This window comes from Apiospora marii (genome assembly GCF_038362585.1).
Source record: "Apiospora marii strain CBS 49790 chromosome Unknown utg000011l_segment0_segment0, whole genome shotgun sequence".
NCBI classification, from domain to species: domain Eukaryota; kingdom Fungi; phylum Ascomycota; class Sordariomycetes; order Amphisphaeriales; family Apiosporaceae; genus Apiospora; species Apiospora marii.
In genome coordinates, this window is record NW_027117382.1 from 3,913,679 (window position 1) to 3,938,359 (window position 24,681).

The window sequence follows — 24,681 nt, forward strand, 5'->3', positions numbered from 1 at the left end:
CTGTAGCCAGAAATGTCCATACGTTCCAAGATTTTCAAAGATACATTTGATGTGTTTGAAGCCTCTGATACTGGTAGACAATTCCCAGCAATATTCCACTTGTAACCACACCTAGCAATGTACCATCTTTCGATAGATTGGCATCTAGATGTGGAATAATACACCTCTTGATAACCCCTTTTTCTGCTAGAGCAGTGACTGAGTCGTACGAATATGTGGTTGATGGCTATGACGATTCTCAAGATGAGGTCTGTACCGTACGGGACGTTGAGCATCATGATCGTATCATACACAGAGAATGAAATACCCCTTTGACTGTGGTCGTTTCTGGGGCGCCCCTATGCATGTTGCCAACACAACACGTTACTAGAACCAGAATAGGCATTCACAATCCAGGGTGCGTATCACACTTGGTAGATAGGATATGCGTCCTTTGTGGTTTGTGAAAGATCATGGGGAACTGGCCGTGAACACATCCAGTCGAAAGTTCCCAAATTTTGGTAGCAGTGCTGGGTAATCTGTCCAAATTTTGTCCAAGCAGATGCCAGTTAGGTTTGTCATCATGTGAGGGTATTTTACCATGGATTGAAAGGATTTCTACTAGTCCTGTGAGACGACAGAGTACTTGTTGCTCTCTACTAGGGCCAATACAAATGTAAAGCCAAGTGCAAGGTCTATTCTCAATTCTTTCACGCAAGCGGATTGCCTGTCAAATGTAAAGGTACTGCCGGGATAATTTTGTAAAAGACATGTTATGCTGGCTCTTACTTGAGAAAGCCAGGTGCCTCGCGTGTGCCCTCCCAAAGTAATATTGTCTAGGCTACAAATGCACTTCTCACAATGGAACTTACAGGGCGGGTACACTCCGTGAGCGGGTACGCCTCCTTCCCCGTTACGGGGGTTCAGTACACCCCGTAAATAGCACGCCTCTTGCCCCGTTTCGGGAGTTGTTGTCACTCACTTAGATAAGGATAACCGACTTGAGCGTGTGTACGCACGTTCATGTGCTCGACTTCACCTTTCCAGCAGTACCCTGCTACCCATGATATACATGCAGATATTACCTGGTCTACCCCCTTTTCCGTAAAGTATAGCATAGCGTTCCTTTCGATCACCAAATTGATCTATATAACTGCCTCACACGCAGTGGTTGGCAGTGTAGAGTGGCTGGCGCTCTCCCCTGTAGGGTCCGCACCCCTCCGGGGGTAAGATAGGTAGCTCGTCGGCGACTCCAGTCCCCATAGCTTGCCGGCGCCCCTTGCGCCAGCACCTGCCGGTTTACGGAGGTCGCAAGCACACAACCCCTCGACCCCACCGGCGATGATTCTTTTGATCATGGACCTCACCGGCGCCTGCGGATATTTGTGAATTCTTTGTGACAATCACCTTCCACTCACCTTCACCCGCCTTTAATAATTCCTGCTTCTCCAAAACATCCACCCTCCGGAGCTTGCAGGTTTTCACCAAAACTTTCTCACGCATACTCGATAGTCGAGCACCATCCATCATCATCACTTCCTCGGACTTGCAAGTTCAGTTTCATCTTCTTCCGCCAGACACGAAAGTCATTCATCAGTCACATCCAGACGGAACTTGGTCGCTGGCTGAATTTCTCTCCGGCTACATCCATTCGATCTCCGTCCCATCTTCCTTTCTTCGTCTCATCTTCTATCATCACTTCACGAACCCAGATCTCATCACCCAAGATGCCTAAGACCAAGTCCACTACCCTGTCCGACAAGGACCTGAAGGTCATTGCCGTCTTCCTCAGAGAGTTCCGCAAGAAGAATGTAAGTTTTCATCATCTTCTTTCCCTTGGCCATATGTTACATCAACAACGCTATCCTCCCCTTGCCACGCAACGCTATCCTCCCATTTCCAAGCAACGTGTGCCCAACAACACTGAAACGGTTCATCCTACACGAGAATGGAAACTAACGCCCTGCCCTGGCAAACAGAAGTCCATCGCTACCGCCATCGACTGGAAGCCGTACTACGATACTTTCGGCTTCAAGAACGACAAGGCGGCGAAGGACGCCTTCGACTACGCCTGCATGAAGTTGGCCAACATCGAGAACAGCATGGGCGCCGGCCCCAGCACCCCCGATGGCAAGGGTGGTGACGACACTCCCGCCTCGTCCGCTGCTAAGAAGGCCGCCCCTGCCCGCGCCCAGCGCAAGCGAAAGCAGGCTGCCAACAAGGAGGACGACGACGAGAGCCCTTCCAAGCGTGCCCGCACCGGCGGTAACGACGAGGAGGACGAGGAAGTCTTCGATGAGATCTAATATCCGAGTCTCTATAAACCCAAATCCTTCCCATGACGGGTGAGCGTCGCACATGGCCAGTGTCCTCTAGGAAATAAGCAACTCTTTTCCGGGGGCAGGGGGGTTCGGATTATCCAACTCGGTTTTCTTTCACATTTCGGTTCCGGTTCAGATGAGTTTATTTGGTTGCGAAGACAGTACGCTCGCCATGAAGGTGGCCTAGTCTTGGTGGAGAAGGAATCACATCAGTAGATACGATCCAGGACATCTCACCCCATAGTTCATAGGAATGGAACCGCAATCTTAATACGCAAAATTTGATGGCGCGACTCAGATAGGTTGTACACGCCATTGACACATTCCACGCGTGACAAGTCATGTTGTTCGCTCTGAACCCGTAGCATTCCTGACGTATCTAGCCTTAGTAGGTACTCTGTCTTGCTCTCGCCCTCTGGAGCCTCGCTTTCACTTGGCCACCAAGCCAGATGATAAGCCAAACCCCTGTAAATGACCGCCTCGTTAGCCCCGGCCGACCCTCAGTGCTCTGTCAGACTTCATTGCAAACAATGGGGTGCGAGGCCGGTATAAGTTAGGCCTGAGTAGACCGCGACCGAGCCGTAATATAAGAGTTCCCCCAAATATCACCGAGTATCGTGCCATGGAAGAAGAACCGAACTGAAGAAGAGAACCGCAGTCGAATCGTAGGATTAACTGCAAAGTAGGTAGCGCTTCCAACGGATCGTTGGTGCTGCTGTGTGTGCAATATACAATTACAGTCGTACATAAACACCAAACCCAATGCCAAGATGCGACATGAAAAAGAAGAACTCCGAGAACACCTATCATATGGTTCGTGACGGCACTGCCTCAACGCCTGTCTGTCTTTCTTTCCCTCCTTTTGCTGCTGGCATTTCCCCCCTTGGTATGCCTCCAAATACAACATCGTGTGGGTTACCGTCCTCCCGCCACCACCTCGGCTTGGTTTCCGAACGGATTCTCTGGCGGCGGCCCAGTCTGGGGAAGATTGGACATCCTGTTGTCTCGCTGCTTGGCGCTCTTGGGGGCTTTGATGCCGCCCGGGGAATCGAAGCCGTAGTCTTCCAGTTCTTGCGGGTCCTTAGGCCACTCGCGCTGGTCGTTTCGCTTTCTTCGCATGTGCAGGAGCCATAGGATCACCAAGAGTGCGACGAAAGCCGTGCCTCTGTGAGTAAACAAAACGAGAAAGTCAGCAAATAGTTCGGTCGGAAGAAGGGCGCAGAGCCCCGGGGGAGGGGGGAGAGCAGGAGAACATGGGTATAAGCTTACACGACGGTTCCGATGACAATGGGCGTCCTCTTGTCACCACTCGAAGGCTTCTCGCAGGCGGTGTCGTTGGGATTCGCGTCGCAGTCGACGCGAGGAAAGAGAATGGACGGCATCTTGGGCGAATTAAAAGTGGGTGATGTTGTTGATCGTGCAACGCTTTCTGTCGTCTCGGCTTCCTTCGGCTTGGGGAAGTATGTATATATGTACAGTAGGTAGCTGGTGGTGGAGCTCGGCGACAGGAGATGGTCGAAGTCTGGAAGTATATGTGCAATGGCGACAAAGGAATAGGTTTGTTGAATTTGGGTTGCTACCGAAAGGCAGAGAGAGAGAGGGATCCTGCCTCGTAGAGTGTAAGATGCACGATGACGGCTTCGGCGGTGGTTGTGGGGAATTGGCCAATCGTAGGGGGCTGCCAAGCAGGAAATAGATCGACCGACTGACAAACAAAATGGACGACCCGAGCGAAGAAACGAGCGACCGGGCAAGATAAGAAAAGAAGAGAGGAAAGTTTCAGAGGCGGAGTTGAGCGAGTGTATCTTCTCTACCTGACCAGTATTCGCCTCCCTCTCTTTTTAGTAATTTCTCGGCGTTGGGGGAAGGAAGGGAAGAAGATGAGAGGAGGAGGAGATGAGACAGAACAGGAGATGATGAACGTCGGTCAGCAGTCGTGGTGAGAGATGGGACATTGAACGACCCGTCTGTGGAAGGGGTACGGAATTTGCGGCCGCGCATAAAGTCGGCCATCCCTGGAAACTAGCCCCTGTCTCTGCCTGTCTCTGAATCCTGGGGGGTCCATCTGGCCGGTCTGATTGGCGCCGGGCCCTGGAGCACACCCTCTAAAAGACTCTAAGGCGCCCCCCTACGCCGCTACCCGCCTGCACTCCACTGATCAATTGACCCTTCTGGAAAAGCCCTGCTTTTTTGGAGAAGAGGCGTTGGTGTTTCGCATTGAACGGCTGGTCCTTGCAATTAAGGGACGGCAGCTCGTGATAGGTTGCATCCCGTTCGTACGACATTCGGCTGCCGGAGTAGCATTGATTCAGCATGCATTTCACAGCATCGCCATCTATTTGTTATCTTATCAAGCTTATCTGTCTGCTGTGGTCGCCTGCTGATGAGGACATGGAGAGACAAGTGCTCCCATGATGATTTCCCATCCCCAACCCAACCCAACACCCAAAAACCCTTTTGACTGAACAGGCCTCCTCCCAACCCCACATGCCGGATGCCGATCTTTGACCCAACTCGTTCGTATTTCTGTTTTCCTACTTACCTCCAGCCTCTCGGAGCAATCAGGAAATACGGAAAAAGGAGGCTGCATATGCAAGTAATACTGTCGACATATAACACACGATTCCCCACCGACACATGCAATTTGCCTGTCGTTCGTTCGCCATCAAAGAGCCAGGTTGGTAGGAAGAGACATTCGCAGCACTGGGTGCACCGTTTTTGCAAAAAGTAAACCTTGTGCAGTTCTCAACCCACAACAACAACTCTCCACGAAAAAAAGAAGGATGATCAGCAAACCGAGACAGGCCGGTGTTACCAAAATTAGAATCATGTCGACGTCCACGCACTTCGATTGGCTGCCCGGGGCGGCTGGTGTTGAATTAAGATTTCCAGATTATCTCCATATCTCGTCATCCTATCACCGAATGGTGTGTAACTTGGCACATCACATCCACACCTATTGAAACTTTTTCTTATCCCCTGCATGAATATGTAAGAATACGTATTCCCGCCTGCCCGCCTGCCCGCCTGCCAGCCTGCATTGGCGTTGGCGTGTCGTTCGTCTTGAACTGCATACATACGTGAGACGTACATACATAGTTTTCAAGTGTCAGTCAGAGAAACCCCCCAGCCATTGTATGTTTTTCTTCTCCGGTGCTGTCTTTCACCCCCGTCTCAAGGCCATGAACTTGAGCCAGCGCCATTGCCTCCTGACCCCGGATGCAACCTGATCCCACCGGCTCCTGGGCCTCCACGCAAACTCAGCCGTCACCGTGCGCCACGCCGCAAACAGCACCCACTTCGCGAAGCGGTCCACCGCGTCCGTGAGCCACAGCCGCCGGAGCCCCGCGGCCCCCAGCGCCCTGAAGCCCGGGTGGCACAGCGCCAGCCCCAAAACGGCCGTGGCGAGGATCAGCACCGCGCGGGCGTCCCGCTCCCCTTGCCGCAAGTATATGACCGTTCTCCCCCCGCTGCGGCCGTTGTCAAAGCGCAGGAACGTGAGGCGGCTGAAGAATTCGTAGTGGAAGCTGCGCACGAGGGCGCCGTACCAGCAGAGCCAGGCCATGAGGATGACGGCGACGGCGCGCTCGTCCTTGAAGACGTAGGTGTTGTCGTGTGTCGCTGTGGTCGCGGCCTTTCGCCCGTGAATGTAGCTGTACGGCACGCTGGTGGCGCCCGCGGCCAGGGCGGCGCCGAGTAGTAGGCCGAAGGCTAGCAGGTAGGTGTGCAGGGCGCGCTGCGTGATGAGCAGGAGCGCTTGCCGGTCGATGTAGCGAGCCAGGGTGGCGAGCCACCAGAGGGAGAAGGTGACGGTCATGAATTGCCACATCTCTTCATCTCTCACGCGTTATGTTCTCTTTATTATGCCTAGCAAGTATTAGGTGATGCCGAAAGTAATAGTCGATTGTAAGTTCGGCAGGCTAATATCAGGGGTAAAGGGGTCGCTTGCTGGGACCACACTACAGTCATGACTCGACGAAAAAGGTTTTCATCAAAATTGTTGTCTAGAGTTTATCAAGCGGCAAGATGATCTCAGCGACATTGTCGTCCATTATCTATTATATGTCCACCGGATTCGTATGGTGGCTGAAGCTCGGGGCTTTTGTTCCTCAGACAAAGAAAATATTACACTGCAGCACCGAGAAGATTCCCTCGCGTAGAGTTCAATCTTGAAAGAGCATAGTAATCAATGCCTTGTCAAATCAAAAGACAATCACTGATAGATATTTCTAGAGATGGTTTCTACACCAAATCCAGACATATCCGGAGATAATTAGACACTACTGGATGTCGCCCGCGTTTTTACACGGCATGTTGTGACCCTGGTTAGCCGTTGGTGAATCAAGACAAAGTTCCAAAACCACAACTAGGCTATGGTTGAACCATTAGTACTGTTAAAGCTGCGGGCTCACCACTGAACCTTGCCAAGACCGGCCCCGGAGCGGGTGTGTGTTAGGGGATATTAGGGAGATATTTTGGGGACTTAATCGGGTTGTCTTTAGAGTCATGAAACTAGTCGAACATTACCTGGAGGAGCATACATCTTTGAGAAACATCACATCACTCCTCATGAGCAAGATCGTTTGGCCATGGCTGGCCAAAGACGAGAGCCTCAGACTAGCCCCGCCCCAATGGGGCTACGCATGCTTCCTCATTGTATAACCCAAGTGGTGTTGATGATGTGATGGTAGCTGCTTGCGAGACAGGCTCTGGTATATGACCATCAGCAATCAGTATCTATCCATGTCTACCCCTCGAATAAATCAGAGCCTTATCAGGGTAAGGGGCAAGGTCCATGTGATTAATCATGAGGAAGAAGCCCAACGCTGCCACCCTCACTTACCCCCAACCGTACCAAGCCCAGGCCCCTAAGAAATACATGTTCCGGAGAGTGTTATACAATTTCCAGGGTTCTCTAGGTACCAGAGACACTCTAGTCGTTCCAAATGTTCGGTTCGCAATCGCGGACAGTTCCGATGCTGAACAATGCCCAAACAGTAGGCGTATCTGTTAAGCAATAGCAGAGCGTGGGCTTCAGCGCTGCCCCAAAAGCCTGCATCAAATTTAGATCTGGCTTAAACCTCCATTGAGCCTTTCAAATTTGAGTTGCATGTGTTGCCGTCGCACAAAACGATTCAAGCCTCATCTCGTCAGGGGCCAATATTTAACTACGGACGCCCATTATCTTGCCAATTCAAAGGATAGGGGCATACTGCAGGAACCAGGGGGGTCTGCATAAGCTAAATAGGGTTTGATGGCGTTGCACTACACAGCTTGCTCAAACAGCATCGGCCGTGTTCCCCTTTCTCTACGCCCCCCCTTGGCCCCTTAAAGTTTCCTTGAATGATAGCCCAAGTATACTAAACATCAACTCTGGACCCCAACGAGGCTCATGCAATACATCAACAATGCAATTAAAACCAAACACTGAGCCATTCTATTCCATAACTCACATCCTCGACCTTAATCAAACCTCAACATGGCTGTTGCTGTCGGTATAGCCCTCAACGGACAAGCTGGCCCAGTAATACAACCACAAGTCCGAGACGCTCTGCCAGAGCACCCCGCGCTTCTCCATCTGGGGAGACCTGAAGCCGGACAGCGTCATCCAGTTCTTCAATCCGAAACTGGAGTACAACGTAGACTCGATCAGCTCGGACCAGGGCGCCGATAAGGACCCCGAGCGCGTCGTGGACAAACCCGACCAGCACAACAGGGGGGTATACATGTACCAGGTAGGAGCGCCCAAGGGGGGCGGCGTCCATGCCCGCGACGAGGTTGCCGCAGAGAGCGTATACCTCGTTTGCCCATTGGAAGGAATAAAAAAAGGCGAGCGAGTGGCTAAGACAACGAGATCTTTGTGGCGGTTTTGGCCACATACATTACAGGAAGATGATGAGAGGAACATGAAGTGATTCGGGAAACAAACGTTCAATGGTTTCATATGGCGGCGATATATGCGAAGAGGGGTTGTTTCTTTTCAGTACGCATTACTAGACACATTTTATGGCTAGGCGATCTAATGACTTTTACTTCCTTGATATCAGCGCTCAAGAAGCCGACTGTTGCTCCTCAAGAACGTCACCTGCCTCATTCCGGTGCTTCATGAAATGCTCAAAGTCCTTGTCTATATAGTTCGTAGGTTAGCTTGGTCCAGTTCTTCGCCCACATGAGACATTAGGCTGGGGGGTTCACTTACAGCTGATCTTGCCCTCGCCGTCCACGTTGTTGACCAGTCTGTCGACCTCTACGTCGGTGACCGGCTCTACCAGGTTGGCCATCAGCTGGCGGAACTGGCTCTGCGTGATGGAGCCGTTCATGGAGGGCTCGAACTCCTTCCAGGCCTTGGCCCACTCCTCGCTCGGGTCTGCCACGGGCGGGTAGGGCTGGCCGGTCATCATGGTGATGAACTCTGAGATGTTTGAGTCAGAACTGCTAGTCGCTTTATACATGGAGTCCAGAACATACCGTTGAAGTTGATGGTTCCGTCGCCGTCAAGGTCGACCTCCTTGATGATCTGCTGCACCTCTGCCTCGGTGGGCTGCTGTCCGGGGCTGCTCGACATCACCTTGGCGAACTCCTCGACGGTGATGTTACCTGTATAAGGCTTGTTAAAACTGATCATCCTAAGAATTGAACGTGGTGTTTGGGTGTGCAACATACCACCCTTGTCGTCATCCTGTTGAGGAAGTTAGAATTAGAGTAATTTGTGGCAGAGATATTAATTCGGTCATGGGACTCACGTAGGAATCAAACAGCTCCTTGAAGACTGCGATCTCCTCTGGGGACAAAACTCTGGCCTGTCAAAAGTTATTGCGTTAGTTTATCGCTTTCTGGTCGACATCTCGGTTTTGTTTGCTGCATGAGGGGTTGTCGTGACGGGGACCCACCATGTTGACAAGTCTAACAGATCAGACGATTAAAGATTTCGGATTAGGGAAAGCGGGCGACGGGAAGGCAAAAGATCAGACGATAGAAAATAAACTCAAGGGCTTCTAGAAGGAATGCAAAAGGGTATGGAGAGAACGAAACTTCCTAAGAACTATCGAGGCCCGGCATGCGGTGTGCTGCATGAAATAAATACCCGCGCCGGATTCCTACATACCTGTTACCCTCATTCCAAGTGGGGGAAGTTGTTGAGGTGCTGGCACCAGCGCCACAAACCACATTGCTGGGAGCGGGACCAAATTAGACCAGGGGGAGAAAAGCTTCTTGGATGAAACGAACTCCTGTGTAGCGCAATTCCCTGATCGACGCAGGCCAGAGCGACAACATGCAATCATTCATCGCCTCCAACGGCGCATGGTCTTTTGGCAGGTTGATTCATGGTATGTAATTGGTTTGTCGAAGAAGCGCGTCTGCCCGCCTTGACCTAAAAGACGCTGGCGCGCCCAGGCATGTCAGTCAGCGCCCAGCGCAAACCGGTTCATCGGCCGGGCGAACCCCTGCACGCAATGGGGGGCCCTTGGACCCCTATGACCCGCAACTGGTGATTGGCAGTTGATCAAGCAGAACGTCAAACAACTACGCAAGCTGGGGATTGCGAACACAGTGTCTTGGGATATCTTGGCCTTGAACTACCAGGTAGATAACAGATGGCAACGGGTAAAACGGAATGAACCGTACAGGCAGTGGATGGAAGCGGCAGCACGTGCTGTTAATTGCGACATCGCGACTCCGCTGCAGGGATGCGTGAGCAATCGGGCTAGAGACCGCGCTGCTGTCCCATTCCAGTCAATTGGCTGGTATACCGTAGATCTTGGGGAGCCGATTCGACGGGACTACAATCTGGGGCCAAATCGCAGATGTCCCAATGTGTGTGTGAAGTCGGACCAAGCTTGGATCAGAACAAGAAGCTGTTGGGTGCCATGGAACTTGCACACGCTTCAATCGTTCATATATTGACCAAATATGGATCATAGTCTTTGACAGTTGGGCTCTCTTCACGCGGCACTTGTCGGCATTCTATTGGGAAAGGTGGTGCAATGAAGCATGTGAGTCAAGCCATGCGTATGGCAGAGCATACATACGACGGGGCTGGATCAGCGAGGGCCACGCAAATTGAAGTCGCTGATGGGATATCGGACAGGCAGGAAAAAGGATAAGTACGATATATGCAGGAAGACTTGCATGATTTGACATATGTAAAGTGCAGAATCGCACCGATATCCAGCGAGGGCTGACACCGATCTCGTATCATGCCGTTAGGACAGCTATACTACACGGGAGTCCATGGCTAGCGTTATGCCTTCTTGTGAAAGAGCTTACATACGCAATATAGTCATCAGAATATCTTCGAGTTCAGTTAATATCTTTACAATTGAAAAGAGTATATGGACAGAAGAACATCGAGCCCAGGTGTTGTATTGAATGCAGTGTGCCCTTTAATATAGGAAACTAGTATAATTAATGTCCAAGTATATAGTATTAGTACTTGAAATAGAAACCCATAAGATCTTGTTTTTCGGTAACAGGATGTTGACTAACTGGACCCTTTCCCGCCAACTTCAAAAAGATGCCAACTCAGGACAACGGCAACGAAAGGCCCACAACGGACAGTCTGGGGTCTGGGACCTGATCAGACCGGTAGCGATACCTAGTAAAGAGATGTGCTGTTCTCTGTGATACGGCATTGACCACACATGATCTTCCATCTATACCCTTTCACTTGGATTCAGCACGTAGTAGTCGGTCAAATATGTGCTCATGCCCAATTCTGCTTCCATATCTGAAGGAGATGCTTGGGCAGTGTATGCAGGCGGAGGGGTGGCATATGGCTCAGTCTGATCTGGCTGTTGGACCCTGTGCTGTCGCTGCTGCTGCTGCTGCTGAAACCTCATCTGCTCCTCGAGTCTCTGAGCCCGGCGCGCGGCTCTGCGGGCCTTGAACGAGGCGAAGTTGATGCCGCAGCAGGTGCCTCCTTCCGCGCAGGCCTTTCGCACGACGTAGGTGACGCACAAGTAAGCGAGATATGCGGATAGCCAGACCGGGAAGATAACCCCGGCGACGAAGGAGAGGACGGGCAGGAAAACGACAAGGCAGCCGTCGTTGCGAAAGACGGGATACGTCTCCCTTATCGCCTTGTAGACTGCGGCTGCGAAGACACAGACACACAAAAAGTAGACGAACCCTACGATGCCCGCCCCGACGAAATAGCCTGTGTATTGGTCGGCATTCTCAGAGACTGTGTATCCGTCGGGCATGCCCTTCTGGTGGAGCTCGATTTTTGTCTTATTGGCCATGGTGTCGAGATAGGGAAGCAGTCTAGGTATTGCCCGGGTTGGGTATACAGGTGATGCTTTTTGGTCTGGGTTTGACGTTGATTCACTCACTGCCCAGTAGATACGAATGATATAGCAGAGAGCGTGGATTGCTTTCGGTGAATGAGACTCGTGAAAGAAGGCTTGACACAATGCTTTTCAGGATGGATTTGTTTGCAACTCACGGGCGAATGCCACGATCTTATAGCCTGCCATGGAAGCTTTCTCCGTTGCACTGCTGATCTCGGGGATCTTGTGTTGCACGTTTTGCTGGTACGCAAAAAGTTTGTTATCCCAAACGGGCCATCATCAATCTGGGTTCTCAGCGGAGAAACCTCAGTAACCAATAAGTATGGTTCACTTGCACATCCATGGATTTACGATGCGAAACTGGTCTAGATGAGCGAATATATGAGCGGCTAACTACAGCATGGAGCGGCACTGTCACCATTGGTTCGATACTAGAGCTGCCCATCCCATCGAGTAGAGAAATGTGACAGAGATTGGAGGTGGTAAGGTCTGGCCAGGGTAACACGCGATTGGATGCTGTCGCACTTGCAAATCCGTATTTTTCCCATGTCGAGGCCCATTGGTGGAGAATGTATCGCTGGTAGAGCAAAGAAAAGTGATTCGGAGATGAGGAGAAGACGTAGTAAAACTGCAGCGCCATGCAAATGAAGTAGGTCCAGGCTGATTGCTCCGAGAAGCAACTGAATAGAAATCTGTATGCTTGGGTAAAAGTAATATTCAAGGAAGATAAACTTGAGAAAAATGCAAAAAAACTGGCGGCACCCGGAATCGAACCGGGGTCTACACGGAACAGTTATGATGCTAGACCACAACGTGTTGTACTGACCACTATACTATGCCACCTTTTGAAGCATATTACGTCATTTGCTGATGGAATGCACGTCTGTTCTGTCAGCTTATATTGCTAAACAGTTCTGCTTTCTGACAGGTGAGAGGCCAAAGCTGGGCAGCAACGAGGTCCTGCATGGCGCTGGGCACAATGACTAAGGAAAACTGACAGCAAGCGGGGTCGGCTGCTCACTGGGCATTTGGCTTCAATTGAATGAGGCTTATACTAGCGGACTGTGGCTTCGCGGGTCGTGGCTTTAACAGAACTGAGTGCCCATAAAAGCTGGGATACCGGAATCGGAACAACCAAGTCGGAATATAATTGAGTCTTGGTGGGGCACACCCGACTAGCTCTGGATCAGGGGACAGATGGTCAGGCTGGTGCTATCGAGAAGCCCAGAAGCCAATCTGGACAAATCGAAGCTGGCCATTCATTAGGAGCCGTTTAGGGAGAGCATTTGACGACACATAATTCATACCACCGCCAATTCAGATCGGTCGACCCTCATATCTGACATGCGCCATTGCATGATCCAACCCGACAGACAGCTTCTCGTCTGTTAGCCAACATTTGATCATCCTCTAATTCTCTAGCCTGGCCTTACCGGCGCAATTGGCCCATCCACCCCCGTCTCCCCCAAATTGTATACGTGTACCAGAGAGCGAGAGAGAGCCTCGACCACCGCTTGCAATTGGGCCCATCGAATCACTCCCCCACGAATCCTCCAACAACCACGCCGACGACACTGAACTGAACCCGCTCAGTGCAGCTCTACCAACACACCAGATCCCGATACTGCGGTCGCGAACCGCACCCTCCGCCCATCATGTCGTCGTTTCTGGAGAATGCCTACAGTTTGGTCCATCAGGACAACACTGCCGATGTTCCCAGCATGTCGGAGCTGCGCACGCAGCTGGAGAAGGGCACTGACGAGAGCAAGGTCGAGACAATGAAGCGCATCCTGACCGTCATGCTGAATGGCGATCCCATGCCCCAGCTTCTCATGCACATTATCCGTTTCGTCATGCCCTCCAAGTACAAGCCGCTGAAGAAGCTCCTGTACTTCTACTACGAAATCTGCCCCAAGCTGGATGCCCAGGGCAAGCTGAAGCAGGAAATGATTCTGGTCTGCAACGGCATCCGAAACGATCTTCAACACCCCAACGAGTACATCCGGGGTAACACACTACGCTTCCTTTGCAAGCTGCGAGAAGCTGAGCTGATCGAGCCCCTGCTGTCCTCGGCGCGCCAATGCCTCGAGCACCGACACGCATACGTCCGAAAGAACGCCGTCTACGCCATCTCCTCCATCTACACACATTCGCAGTCTCTTATCCCCGACGCCTCAGATCTGATCGCCACCTTCCTCGAGTCAGAAAGTGACGCGACCTGCAAGCGCAATGCATTCGCCGCCCTCGCCAGCATCGATCACGACAAGGCGCTTGCGTACCTCAGCAATGTCTTCGAGGGTATCCCCAACGCAGAGGAGCTGTTGCAATTGGTGGAGTTGGAGTTCATTCGCAAAGATGCTGTCCAGAACTCGCAAAACAAGGCTCGTTATCTCAGACTCATCTTCGATCTGCTCGAGGCCGGCGCTTCTACTGTCGTCTATGAGGCTGCTTCATCGCTTACGGCATTGACGTCGAACCCGGTCGCCGTCAAGGCTGCCGCCGCCAAGTTCATCGAGTTGAGCATCAAGGAGGCGGACAACAATGTCAAGCTTATCGTGCTCGACCGCGTCGATCAGTTGCGCCAGAAGAACGAGGGCATCTTGGACGACCTTATTATGGAGATCCTTAGAGTCTTGTCTAGCCCCGATATTGACGTGCGGAGAAAGGCCCTCAGCATTGCCTTGGAAATGGTTGCCAGCAAGAACGTGGAAGAGGTCGTGTTGCTGTTGAAGAAGGAGCTCTCCAAGACTGTCGACCAAGAGTACGAGAAGAACGCCGAGTACCGCCAATTGCTTATCCAATCAATCCACCAGTGCGCCATCAAGTTCTCCGAGGTGGCCGCCAGTGTCGTGGATCTCCTCATGGACTTCATTGCCGACTTCAGCAATACGTCCGCCGTCGATGTCATCAACTTCGTCAAGGAGGTCGTCGAGAAGTTCCCTAAGCTGCGACCCTCTATTGTTGAGCGTTTGGTCGCCACTCTGAGCGAGGTCCGCGCAGGCAAGGTCTACCGCGGCATCATCTGGATTATTGGCGAGTACTCCCTTGAGGAGAAGGACATCCGGGATGCCTGGAGGGGAATCCGTGCCAGCCTGGGCGAGATCCCGATCTTGGCTTCCGAACAGCGACTGCTGGACCAGGGTGATGACGAGAAGGAGAAGGACGAGCAAGTCAACGGTCACTCTAAGCCCGCTGCTCCCTCCGGATCGCGCAAGGTTTTGGCCGACGGCACTTACGCCACCGAGACTGCTCTGACCAGCTCCGCTGCGGCTGCTGCGAAGTTGGAGGCCGTTAAGGCTGCGCAGAAGCCGCCGCTGCGACAACTCATCCTGGACGGCGACTACTACCTGGCCACTGTGCTCTCGGCGACGCTTACCAAGTTGGTCATGCGCCACGCCGATATTTCCGCCGATCATGCGCGCACGAATGCCCTGAAGGCTGAGGCCATGTTGATTCTGATTTCCATCATCCGCGTTGGACAGTCTCACTTCGTCAAGGCCCCTATCGACGAGGACTCGGTCGACCGTATCATGTCGTGTGTTCGATCCCTGGCCGAGTTCTCCCAGAAGAAGGAACTCGGAAGTGTCTTCCTGGACGACACCCGCAAAGCCTTCCGTGCCATGGTACAGGTTGAGGAGAAGAAGCGAGCTGCGAAGGAGGCCTTTGAGAAGGCCAAGACTGCCATTCAAGTGGACGATGTGGTACAAATTCGCCAGCTTTCCAAGAAGAACACGGTTGATGGGGCAGATGAGATTGAGCTCGACTTGGAGAAGGCTACTGGCGGTGATGCTCCTGCCGAGGACCTTTCGTCCAAGCTGAGCCGAGTCGTGCAGCTTACTGGTTTCTCGGACCCCGTCTACGCCGAGGCGTACGTCAAGGTGCACCAATTCGATATCGTTCTCGATGTGTTACTGGTCAACCAAACTACGGAGACTCTGCAGAACCTTTCCGTCGAGTTCGCGACACTGGGTGACTTGAAGGTTGTTGAGCGGCCAACGACACAAAACCTCGGCCCCCACGACTTCCACAATGTGCAGTGCACAATCAAGGTGTCGTCAACAGACACTGGCGTCATTTTCGGCAACGTTGTCTACGATGGCGCACACAGCACCGACACCAACGTGGTGATCCTCAACGACTTGCACGTCGATATTATGGACTACATCCAGCCGGCTACTTGCACCGAGACACAGTTCCGAACCATGTGGACCGAGTTTGAGTGGGAGAACAAGGTCAACATCAACAGTAGGGCGAAGACTCTGCGCGAGTTCTTGGAGCAACTGATGGCTTGCACCAACATGAACTGCCTGACACCTGAGGCTAGCTTGAAGGGCGACTGCCAATTCTTGAGCGCAAACCTTTACGCGAGAAGCGTTTTTGGTAAGTACCTTGTCCTGATGCAACATCTCTTAACATGAACTAACACCGGTATAGGCGAGGATGCTCTTGCGAACTTGAGCATTGAGAAAGAAGGTGACGACGGTCCTGTTACAGGTTTCGTTAGGATAAGAAGTCGATCTCAAGGTCTGGCCTTGAGCCTGGGCAGTCTCAAGGGACTGAACAAGATCGGCACGGTTGCTGCTTGAGAGTCTTGAGAGACTTTGAAGGAAGCAAGCTCATGGCTGTGTGTACCTAATGAGACTATTGGCACAGCGAAATGGGTCAAGATAACGATTTTAGATGTTACATGACAGCTAAAAAGCAGAAGGGGTTCGGCCGTCCCTTAGACCAAAGACAGCAAGCAAGCAGCACCCTTAAACAGAGGGTGGTTCGTTCAAGCATCCGCTTGATGTTGAGATGTCCTCAAGGAAATATCAGATATCAGGTATGACGAAATGGTGGCCTCGGTTTTCTAGACAAAATGGAATGCAAAAAGCGTTGAAACTATTCGATGATTGTGTTTGAACCTCGTTTGACCCCTCTGCACCAATGCAAGTTGTTGCGGTGGAATCTCAGACCCCTATGGCTCAGTAATGCGCTGATGCTGAATGCCATTTCAACCCCCGCAGCAATACTGGCAACTTTGTTTTGGGCAGCGGCCTAGAAACATAATGTTTTATCTTTCTCCTGTTGCATCCATTTCTAAGCATCTAATGGGAAAGTCGCGAGGTTGTCTTGTCAATATTGAGAAAGCACGTCGAGGAACTCTTGTTCTGGCTACAGCAAGGCATCAAGCCTGACCATTTATTAGCTGACCGCATCGCGCAGAACCCGAAATATCCCGAGCCAGCGGCATTCCTCGCGCGAATCGGCTTCAGCCTTGAGGTCAAAAATGTCGGGAGTTTGAGCGTCAAATTGCACTACGTTCGTAGGCCACGGTTCCGGTCCAGCTTAGGCGTGCCTGGACATGTCCGTACTGAATCGAGCCCGTGAGACCTTCCCGAGCCTGATGTACGCCGGCGCTGGATCCCCTGTGCAGTGTTTGAGTACGACGGTGTTCAATTGACCGCCCAGCCCTTGTTGGGCTGGGGTGATTCGGGCTCCAATGGTGTTGGGGGAGGATAAGTGGAAGGACTGCCGGCTCGACGTTACCGCCGTCTTCGTGCTGACGGTGCGCCTTGATGTGTGGGTCTATCAATGCCCTTCAATCTAGCTTCTGGTCCAGGAAGGTGTTCAGTCTGCCATGTCAGATTGGTGGACGTTGGAATCATTTCTGCACGAAATGCTGACGGGGCTGCCACCACCCTACCATCCCAAAGGCGCAGATAGGAGCTCACAACATTCCACAGACCAAAGCCTGCCAATCCCGGAAGAACTCCCATCTGATGCCCAGGACTTCGTCGGTCGCTTACTTACTAGAGTCCTCGCAAACGGCTGAGATCGAGAGGAAGCTCGCTCGAGATCCGGTCTCGTGCCTTCTTCAGCTGGGTAGACAGGAAGGAGCTCCCGCTCAAGCAAACCGGCCGTTAGAGACCTGGCAACCTAGGGAACGGCCTTGAAAGCGAGCTCGGTACGCTGAAGGGCTCGCCCGCCGCAGGCGTACTTCAAACGGAGTGCGCCGGCTATCTTTAGTAAACCAGAAAGTCGAGTTTCGCTGCGGCTTCAGCTTCGCCTCCGGCAAAGTCGGTACCACACGGCGGGGCATTACCCAGACTCGAGGGATGGCAGTAAAAGCGACTGCAGATCGGGCGGTACCCGATGTGGAAGGAGACGACTGGGACGTGGTATGGGAGTCCGCGTCGTGAACCCCGTCAGGACCCGAGGTCGTGCAATCCCACAGAAGACCAGGCTGGGTCTGATGGACCAAGCGAGCACCAATCGATGGAGGCGCTCGCGGCAGCGCTGGAGTTGAAATACCGCAGCACGCGCATCGCCGCGCAGATTCTGGCGCTCGGTGATGTGAGACTCGATGACGGGACCCTGGGCCACACGACGATACCCAGTACACAGTTCGTTAAATAAGATCCGTTCTAAATCGAAATCCCGCTGCTGGAGTGGGCCGTGGAACACGAGTGTGCCGATCTGGTCCATCTCTTTCTCGACGCAGGCGCCGACGCGGACCGCACGCGCTGGAAAGCCGAGGGTCCCGCGCTGATCGACGCGGTGCAAAATGGCGACCGGGGGCTTATCGGGATTCTCATGCGCGGGAGCGACCGCGTCACCCGCACTCTTGCCCTTGCCCTGAGCTCGGCGGCGAGTCGCGGGGATGTGGCCGTCGCCCGGGCCTTTCTGGAGAGCGGCGCCTTGTGGGACTGGCCCCCCTAGCCGCCCCGGCAGGACGGCTCAGATTGTCAGGTGGGGTTCGGAAACATCTCGAGGCTGGGACGGTGCGACTTCTTGGTGCCGCTGCCCCGCGCGATTCGGTTGGGCGACGTGGAGCTGGTCCGATTGCTGCTTGAGTACTACGGGACTGGCACGAATAAGGGCTACCAAGGCGTCAGCGATCGCGACCCTGCCTTTGCTGACGGCTACAAGGATTACGAAGGCTTGGAGGAGGGCTCAGAGCTGGACCCAGTACCGGCACCATCGTACCGGATGGCCCGCTTTCACTTCCACAGCGGGCAAGTTGTGCAGTTGGCCATGGAGCTGGGATACACCGAGATGGTCGACTTGCACATAGACTACCGCTGAAATTGATCCGCCTCAGTCGGCTCAGGAGGTTCCGGCTGGATCGAAACGACCCTCCATATGATCTACTACCGTCTTGTACCTAGGAGTGTGTGTCCTAGAGCAATGGGTGGTTCTGAAGAGGCTATGGGAAAAAGGAAAAGTATGAAGTAAAAAGGATGGTTCATTAACGTATCTCTACCAACTCTCACCTGTCGAGCTAAAGTAAGACAATTTGTGTATTATCAGTCACTGCCGGTCTCAGAATTGCTTCTAAAGGCCTGCCAGACCATCGTCATCGTCCGGTGATGGGCACATATATGCCCGCTCTCGACTAACCACGGTAATTACGCCCATCAATGAGATCGAACGCGTCGTGCGGTACAGCCACACATGTTGTTGATACTTTGGCATATTTTTTCGAGTTCCCCACGCCAGCTTCTTCCGACTCTTTCATCCTTCATTCGAATCCCTGCCAGAGTGCTGATATTGAGCCACACGAGGTGGTCTGCGAGTACGGCGTGATAGCGAGATTGTCCACGTACAAGCCCGGTAGGGAATCGTGGATAGCAGAAATTATCGATATGACATGAAATTGTCCATTGTACTAGCCAATGACTCACAATTGCCTCGGAGGATATGTCAATGGGGAGGTCAGATCCATGCCGCTCAAGCTGTACCATCTTTCCTTGTTTCTCCCCTTATAAGCAGGAATGCAAACCCTATTAATCCGTTGAGAGGAACTCATGTCATAGTAAGTGCCAGCCAGCTTGATGTGCCAGTCTGGTACCTAATGGGATAGATTCTGATGCGAAAGTAACGACGGTCTGCGAGCCATTTCGTGTTCAAGAAGCCAGAAGACTTGACCAGAAGATGAAAACTCCTCTGAAAATCTGACGTTAGCGCTCTCGTTGCTTTGGTCGCAACTGATACGCAGGGAGATCTAAAACTGCTGGAGATGCGGAATATGAGGGGTGTCACTGTCTATTCGTATGGATATGTCATTTGCTAGTCTAGTAAGTGCATAACTTGTGTCTTTGCTATCAGAACATGAACTGTTATCAAATTCGATGAGCAGTGTGAGAGAGTCACTCTCAGGGTGCCATGTGTGTCTGTGGTAGTGGCCTTCCTTCCTACGGCCCTGCCTGGGTACGGGCGTAAGCTGCCCGACGTGATTGTTGTTCTTAGGCAGGTGATTCAGAGGTGAGGTGAAGCGATTGTGAAGGAGGTACACCACCCGGGCAACGCGTCTCCCAGTATCTTAGCTGCCTATCTGGTTACATGTAGCTACGTACCTAACAATAGGTAGCTACCTAGACCTTATAATTACCAGTAACAGCTGTTCCTATCAGCAGCACTCACACCCACAATGTGAAGGGACTAGCCCCCCCTCGCATAGTGGCTGAGTGGTCTGTTCGGAGTAAAACCTCTCTTTCCGGGAAGGCCTGGATTGGGGGGAGTTTCGTAGGCTGCAACCCCGGGTTCGATTCCGCCAATGGGCATTGGAGAGAACACCGTCCCGGGCTTGCAGCTGAGCTTTTTCCATTTTATTCTTTTCTCTCTCTCTCTCTCTCTTTTTTTTTTTTTTTTTTTTTTTTTTTTTCATGGTTTATCCAAAGCAAACAGATATGGATCGATGGCAGATGAGGGTATCAACCAGAACCAACTGGGTCAACCAGTTTCTTCCTTTTTTCTTTTTCTTTTTCGATCTATACCAAGCCTCTCTGGTACAAACAAATCTTGAAATTCTTTTCGGTCGATACTAAGCGTGTTCAAAGGTTTATTTTAATTTAATGACTTCCATGAGGGTATGGCAGACAGTTTTGCGTAGGTTGTGCACATGGAGAGAAGCTGTATGCCAGAACGTAGGGTGAGGCTGCGAGGAAGCCTCGGGGAGGCTGCACAGAGGCCTTGGAGAGGCGGTGCACGTTTTATTTCTAGCCTGATCACAATCCGGACCAATTGAATACTTTGCCGGACCACCTCCATGCATGCAGCGTGCGATCGCAACCACTTGCCTGACGATCAACTGCCCCCAAGAACACAACCCTCACCTATCCGGACTTCGGATAAGCAGACGCTCACTCTAAGCAGACCCCATCGCCCCCGGTGATCTTGTCGGATCATTACCATACTCGATATCATTTGTCCAAGGATCTTTGAGCTCTTTTACTTGGTTGCTGGGTTCTACGGCTATGATACTAGCCATACTGAAGAAAACAGCAAAGCATGCACTTGACCTCGTCAAACGCGAGGAGCTATGGGTGTTCTATCAGTCAGCAATAACAAAAACTTACTCTCGCCGTTGTAGAGAGGAGGGCCCAAAGGAGACAGGAAATAGGGGCGATCTACTTCCTAGGTACTCTTGTGGACCGCCGAGGAAAGGCTTGGTGCCACCTATCCGTCATTTGGTCTTTCAACGACCGATATTTATTCCATGACTCGACATCGAGGTTGCTGACGCCATCCCACAATCTGGTTTCGTTTGTAATGAACAGTTCGAGAAACAAACCAGCGAACCTAAGGGACACGGGGCCGCTTCCCCATGAGAACGCCGTATGCGTATCACAGGTTCAGGCGTCGATGGATGGATATTGGTATGGGGAGACGGACTACTGACAATGAGTGAGGATCCAAACAGTCCTGCCTGTAGCGTAACGTCCATGAAACCATAGCCTGATCTGCACCCTACCCTTAGGAACTTCAACTATATCCTTGCTGGTCTACTGATTCTAGATCGTACACATGTCCGATCCAAGTCAGATCTGATGCTACCTGCTCATCGACCCACCAACTCTTATACCAATACTTTCACCTTATTACTTCTGATATAACAGCATGACTAACAGATAAGTGCAACCTCAATGATGGGCGCAGGGGAGATCATGAAGCCCATGACATGCTGCGTCTTGCGGGACAGGGTACCGAGGTGTGATCCTGGAAGAGATCGTGTGGACGGGGAACTGCAAGGACATCCCGGGTTGTCTCCTCCGCCGCCGCCGCCAGGTCGCCGTGACGCGTGGCCCTTGCCGGGTTCGACCCGGCGGGGCGGAACTCAGCTCGAGAAGCAGCCGGTGCGCCCCGCCGAGGCTTGCTCCTGCTTGCTCCTCCTCCTCCTCCTCGCTCGGTGATGCCTTTCCGTGGTCGTCAGAGCTCACAGTAGTGCTGCTAGAGCCGATGATTCCCCTCATCGCTGTGGCCGTGAATCGTCAATACCCAATCAGGGACGACACCCAAGAGAGAGAGAGAGTCCCGGAAGCGCGCCGACTTCGCCTAGGCTGACTGCTGGTTACCCGAGTCGCCCGCCCATGAGGCCCTCGCTGAACAGGCGAATCCGAAAAGTCGTAGCCCACGTGTCACCGATGAAGAGCAGAGGCAATGTGTAGTGAAGAAATTTCCCCCTTAATCAATAAGACGCGCGTCGAACGCGTAATGTCATGATAATGGAATGATGGTGTGCTGCTTGTCATGTTAAATATTGCGGGCAAAGAAAAAGAAAAGTACCGGGCCCAGGATATAGGCTCGACGGACTGACTTGGTATGAATCGTGGGAAGGGACACAATCAATTCTGAGGTAGCAGCAGGAGCGAGGGCAAGGGTATAAGGGTGACAGAAGAGTCGTGGCTGAACCTCGAAGCAGCAAAGGCTTTGTGTTACTAAGCCCCTTTTGGGACCCTGTCGGGCAAATATGTTTCATTCCCCTGACCATGCAGGTGCTTTTGTGAAGGTGAAGGTAACCCGGCCAAACTTAAAAGCCCAGGGTAGCTCACTTTGATGCCGGGAACTGCCATGGCGGGTAACGCCGCACCTTACGACGCAGCTTGTATATTTTTAACGTTTCCTGCGCCAAGCATCGTCGTCTGAATAAACATTGTTGGAACTTTCTTACGCAAGTTAGTATGCATGGAGTGGCATCAAGGCGCGGAGTTTGGAGTTGATGGCAGATCATATTGGCTTGGGGGGCTCTTGGCAGTTGCTGCATCGTACCGTGGCACTGGGCCGAATTCTCAAAAGACATGGTGAAACTACTGGATCGGGCCATGACGATATATATTGATACAGTCGTACTAAAGAGACAACCGGGGGAAAGGCTAATGGCCAGTCGAGTGCAAGCCGTCATTAGATTCCAACTGTTGCATGGTGATTAAAAAAAATAGAAGTTGAATTGAATAAAATAATGAAGGGAACCTCTAACAAACGTTCCAATCCTACAATGAAGTCGAATATGAGGTCTTCAGCCATCACCCGCACCCTACTGTTCCTCTCGCTGGAACCTCGCAGCATAGACAGCATGGCAGCACCTCACCACTTCCTCCTCCAGGGCCCAAGGGCCTAGCCTGCCTACTGGTGCATCGGAGCCCGCGTGTTGAGCTGGATGGGCAGGGCATCCTCGGCCGTCGAGTTCCAGCTGACCTCGAACATGGACTGGCCCTCGACCTGGACCCGGCGCGCCGTCCACGCGGCCTCCATCTTCTTGCTCACGTCGACGAAGAGCATGGAGCCGAAGAAGATGAAGCCCTGGGTGCTGACGGCGGCGTCGCCCAGGTCGGTGAACACGGCCAGGCCCGTCTCCTTGTTGAAGCCGAAGAGGTTGGCCTGGGTGGCGTTTTGGCCGCTCTGGCCCTCAGTCGACGACTGCAGAGTGCGGTTCTCGGTGGTGCACGAGACTGTTCAAGGAAAGGAGGGGGTCAAGTCAGTTGCTTTTCCCGACGGTTCAAAGTCACACCTCACGGATTCTCGGGACAACATACAGGTCACGTTCTGGACGGGAGGCATCACGGCAGTGGATTCGTTGCCCATCAAGTAGGCACCATCTAGATTCGCGGTGGTCAGATTCTGTCCTTGGCCCAAAGGTGTGTTGTTCGCGAGGGGCGACATACCCTTGACTCGGACAATGGGGAGGCCGCTGATGCCCTTTCCGTAGGCAAACAGGTGCGTATCCGTCACCACAGGACGACCCAACGGCTTGGCCGCAACGCCCAGGGCGGCGGCGAAGAGAGCGAAGGTCTGGATGAGCATTTTGAACGAGTGTTGTGAGTTGGTTTGATAGGTAATGAGTGTAATGAGTGTGGTGTGAGGTTGGTGAGATGCTGTGGGTAAGGAAAAGATGGACGGGCAGATCCGCGGTACTTATCAGTCGGGCGACGGGACACTCTCGGCAAAAATTGCACGATGAGAATGGATTGCCGATAAGCCAAGGTCCAAGGAGGATTCCGAGCCAGATTCCGAGGAGTGTGCAAATCATCTATCTCGATGCTACTCTGAGCTGTGGCGGCGAATGCCCCTGCATAACATGTCCTAATATTGGATTTATGGGCGACGGTTTCGCCGACGCGGCCATGTAGGACATTGACTAAGTAATTAATCACCAGCTGCGCCCGGACGCCTTGGAGCTCGTGGACCAGCCGGGTAATTCGCGGGACTCGTCTTTGCAGCCATGGTTGCAATGGCGGAGGACATCTTGTCATCCCGGTGGGTTGGAAGGTTGCAGTTCAGGAGACGGGGACGTGCTTCACGACACGACTCTGCTTGTTGCTTCTATGTATCACAACTGACTCGTTTCTTCTCGAACAGAGCCTTTCCCTTTTGCAGTGCTACTATAGACCGGGGGGCCGTTTTAATGCGGCGGATCTGGGAAGACCCATATTACAAGCTACCCCTGTCGAACCACAGTTGCTACCCCCTGAGGCTTGAGCAGCATCCCTGAAGTCCGACCACAGATCTCGACGTTACAGGCCGGCAATTGGGATCAACAGAGGCCATGGAGACTGTGCGAACCCCCACGACATCGGACCGAACCAAGCGGGCGTCTGTAGATCCTGCTATTGCCATTCTCCAAGCAGCACCAAAAAGCCCATTGCCAGCCATGTAAATGCCTCGTGGCTGAATAGCTTCCGAGCCTCTGTGCACCGCAGCGACCTCCTGGCCTCCTTGTCCCTGTGGCCAGTACGCGGCTCTTTGGGCTCCTCGAACCTCGACCCTGGTCTTGTTACTAATACTAATGCAGCTCTCCTTGAACCCCTGGTGTTCGGTCTTAAGCAATG

General features: G+C 52.5%; 10 protein-coding genes across 10 annotated transcripts; 4 read left to right on the top strand and 6 right to left on the bottom strand.

Annotated features, from left to right (window-relative positions):
* Positions 1–1,706: 1,706 nt before the first annotated feature.
* On the top strand, positions 1,707–2,285 carry PG985_014372 (uncharacterized protein; the record flags this gene model as incomplete). Its single annotated transcript, XM_066834138.1, has 1 exon — positions 1,707–2,285. The coding sequence occupies one exon, from the start codon at positions 1,707–1,709 to the stop codon at positions 2,283–2,285; it is 579 nt and encodes a 192-aa protein (XP_066678878.1).
* A 936-nt stretch (positions 2,286–3,221) lies between these two features.
* Positions 3,222–3,682, bottom strand: PG985_014373 (uncharacterized protein; the record flags this gene model as incomplete). The annotated part of the gene is made up of 2 exons (XM_066834139.1): positions 3,222–3,465; positions 3,570–3,682. Coding segments are annotated over 2 exons (357 nt in total), but the record flags the coding sequence as incomplete, so codon positions are not given.
* A 1,781-nt stretch (positions 3,683–5,463) lies between these two features.
* PG985_014374 (uncharacterized protein) lies at positions 5,464–6,129 on the bottom strand (the record flags this gene model as incomplete). Its single annotated transcript, XM_066834140.1, has 1 exon — positions 5,464–6,129. One exon carries the CDS (start codon positions 6,127–6,129, stop codon positions 5,464–5,466), a length of 666 nt encoding a protein of 221 aa, XP_066678880.1.
* A 1,650-nt stretch (positions 6,130–7,779) lies between these two features.
* On the top strand, positions 7,780–8,123 carry PG985_014375 (uncharacterized protein; the record flags this gene model as incomplete). The annotated part of the gene is given in 3 exon segments (XM_066834141.1): positions 7,780–7,824; positions 7,841–8,092; positions 8,118–8,123. The coding sequence occupies 3 exon segments, from the start codon at positions 7,780–7,782 to the stop codon at positions 8,121–8,123; spliced, it is 303 nt and encodes a 100-aa protein (XP_066678881.1).
* Positions 8,124–8,350: 227 nt separating this feature from the next.
* PG985_014376 (calmodulin) lies at positions 8,351–9,193 on the bottom strand (the record flags this gene model as incomplete). The annotated part of the gene is made up of 6 exons (XM_066834142.1): positions 8,351–8,427; positions 8,500–8,712; positions 8,769–8,897; positions 8,964–8,979; positions 9,044–9,100; positions 9,191–9,193. The coding sequence occupies 6 exons, from the start codon at positions 9,191–9,193 to the stop codon at positions 8,351–8,353; spliced, it is 495 nt and encodes a 164-aa protein (XP_066678882.1).
* A 1,761-nt stretch (positions 9,194–10,954) lies between these two features.
* Positions 10,955–11,542, bottom strand: PG985_014377 (uncharacterized protein; the record flags this gene model as incomplete). The annotated part of the gene is made up of 1 exon (XM_066834143.1): positions 10,955–11,542. The coding sequence occupies one exon, from the start codon at positions 11,540–11,542 to the stop codon at positions 10,955–10,957; it is 588 nt and encodes a 195-aa protein (XP_066678883.1).
* Positions 11,543–13,245: 1,703 nt separating this feature from the next.
* PG985_014378 (uncharacterized protein) lies at positions 13,246–16,176 on the top strand (the record flags this gene model as incomplete). Its single annotated transcript, XM_066834144.1, has 2 exons — positions 13,246–15,970; positions 16,025–16,176. 2 exons carry the CDS (start codon positions 13,246–13,248, stop codon positions 16,174–16,176), a joined length of 2,877 nt encoding a protein of 958 aa, XP_066678884.1.
* Positions 16,177–17,851: 1,675 nt separating this feature from the next.
* Positions 17,852–18,661, top strand: PG985_014379 (uncharacterized protein; the record flags this gene model as incomplete). Its single annotated transcript, XM_066834145.1, has 3 exons — positions 17,852–17,972; positions 18,078–18,276; positions 18,349–18,661. 3 exons carry the CDS (start codon positions 17,852–17,854, stop codon positions 18,659–18,661), a joined length of 633 nt encoding a protein of 210 aa, XP_066678885.1.
* Positions 18,662–21,498: 2,837 nt separating this feature from the next.
* PG985_014380 (uncharacterized protein) lies at positions 21,499–21,828 on the bottom strand (the record flags this gene model as incomplete). Its single annotated transcript, XM_066834146.1, has 1 exon — positions 21,499–21,828. The coding sequence occupies one exon, from the start codon at positions 21,826–21,828 to the stop codon at positions 21,499–21,501; it is 330 nt and encodes a 109-aa protein (XP_066678886.1).
* A 1,150-nt stretch (positions 21,829–22,978) lies between these two features.
* On the bottom strand, positions 22,979–23,656 carry PG985_014381 (uncharacterized protein; the record flags this gene model as incomplete). The annotated part of the gene is made up of 2 exons (XM_066834147.1): positions 22,979–23,304; positions 23,389–23,656. 2 exons carry the CDS (start codon positions 23,654–23,656, stop codon positions 22,979–22,981), a joined length of 594 nt encoding a protein of 197 aa, XP_066678887.1.
* Positions 23,657–24,681: the final 1,025 nt, after the last annotated feature.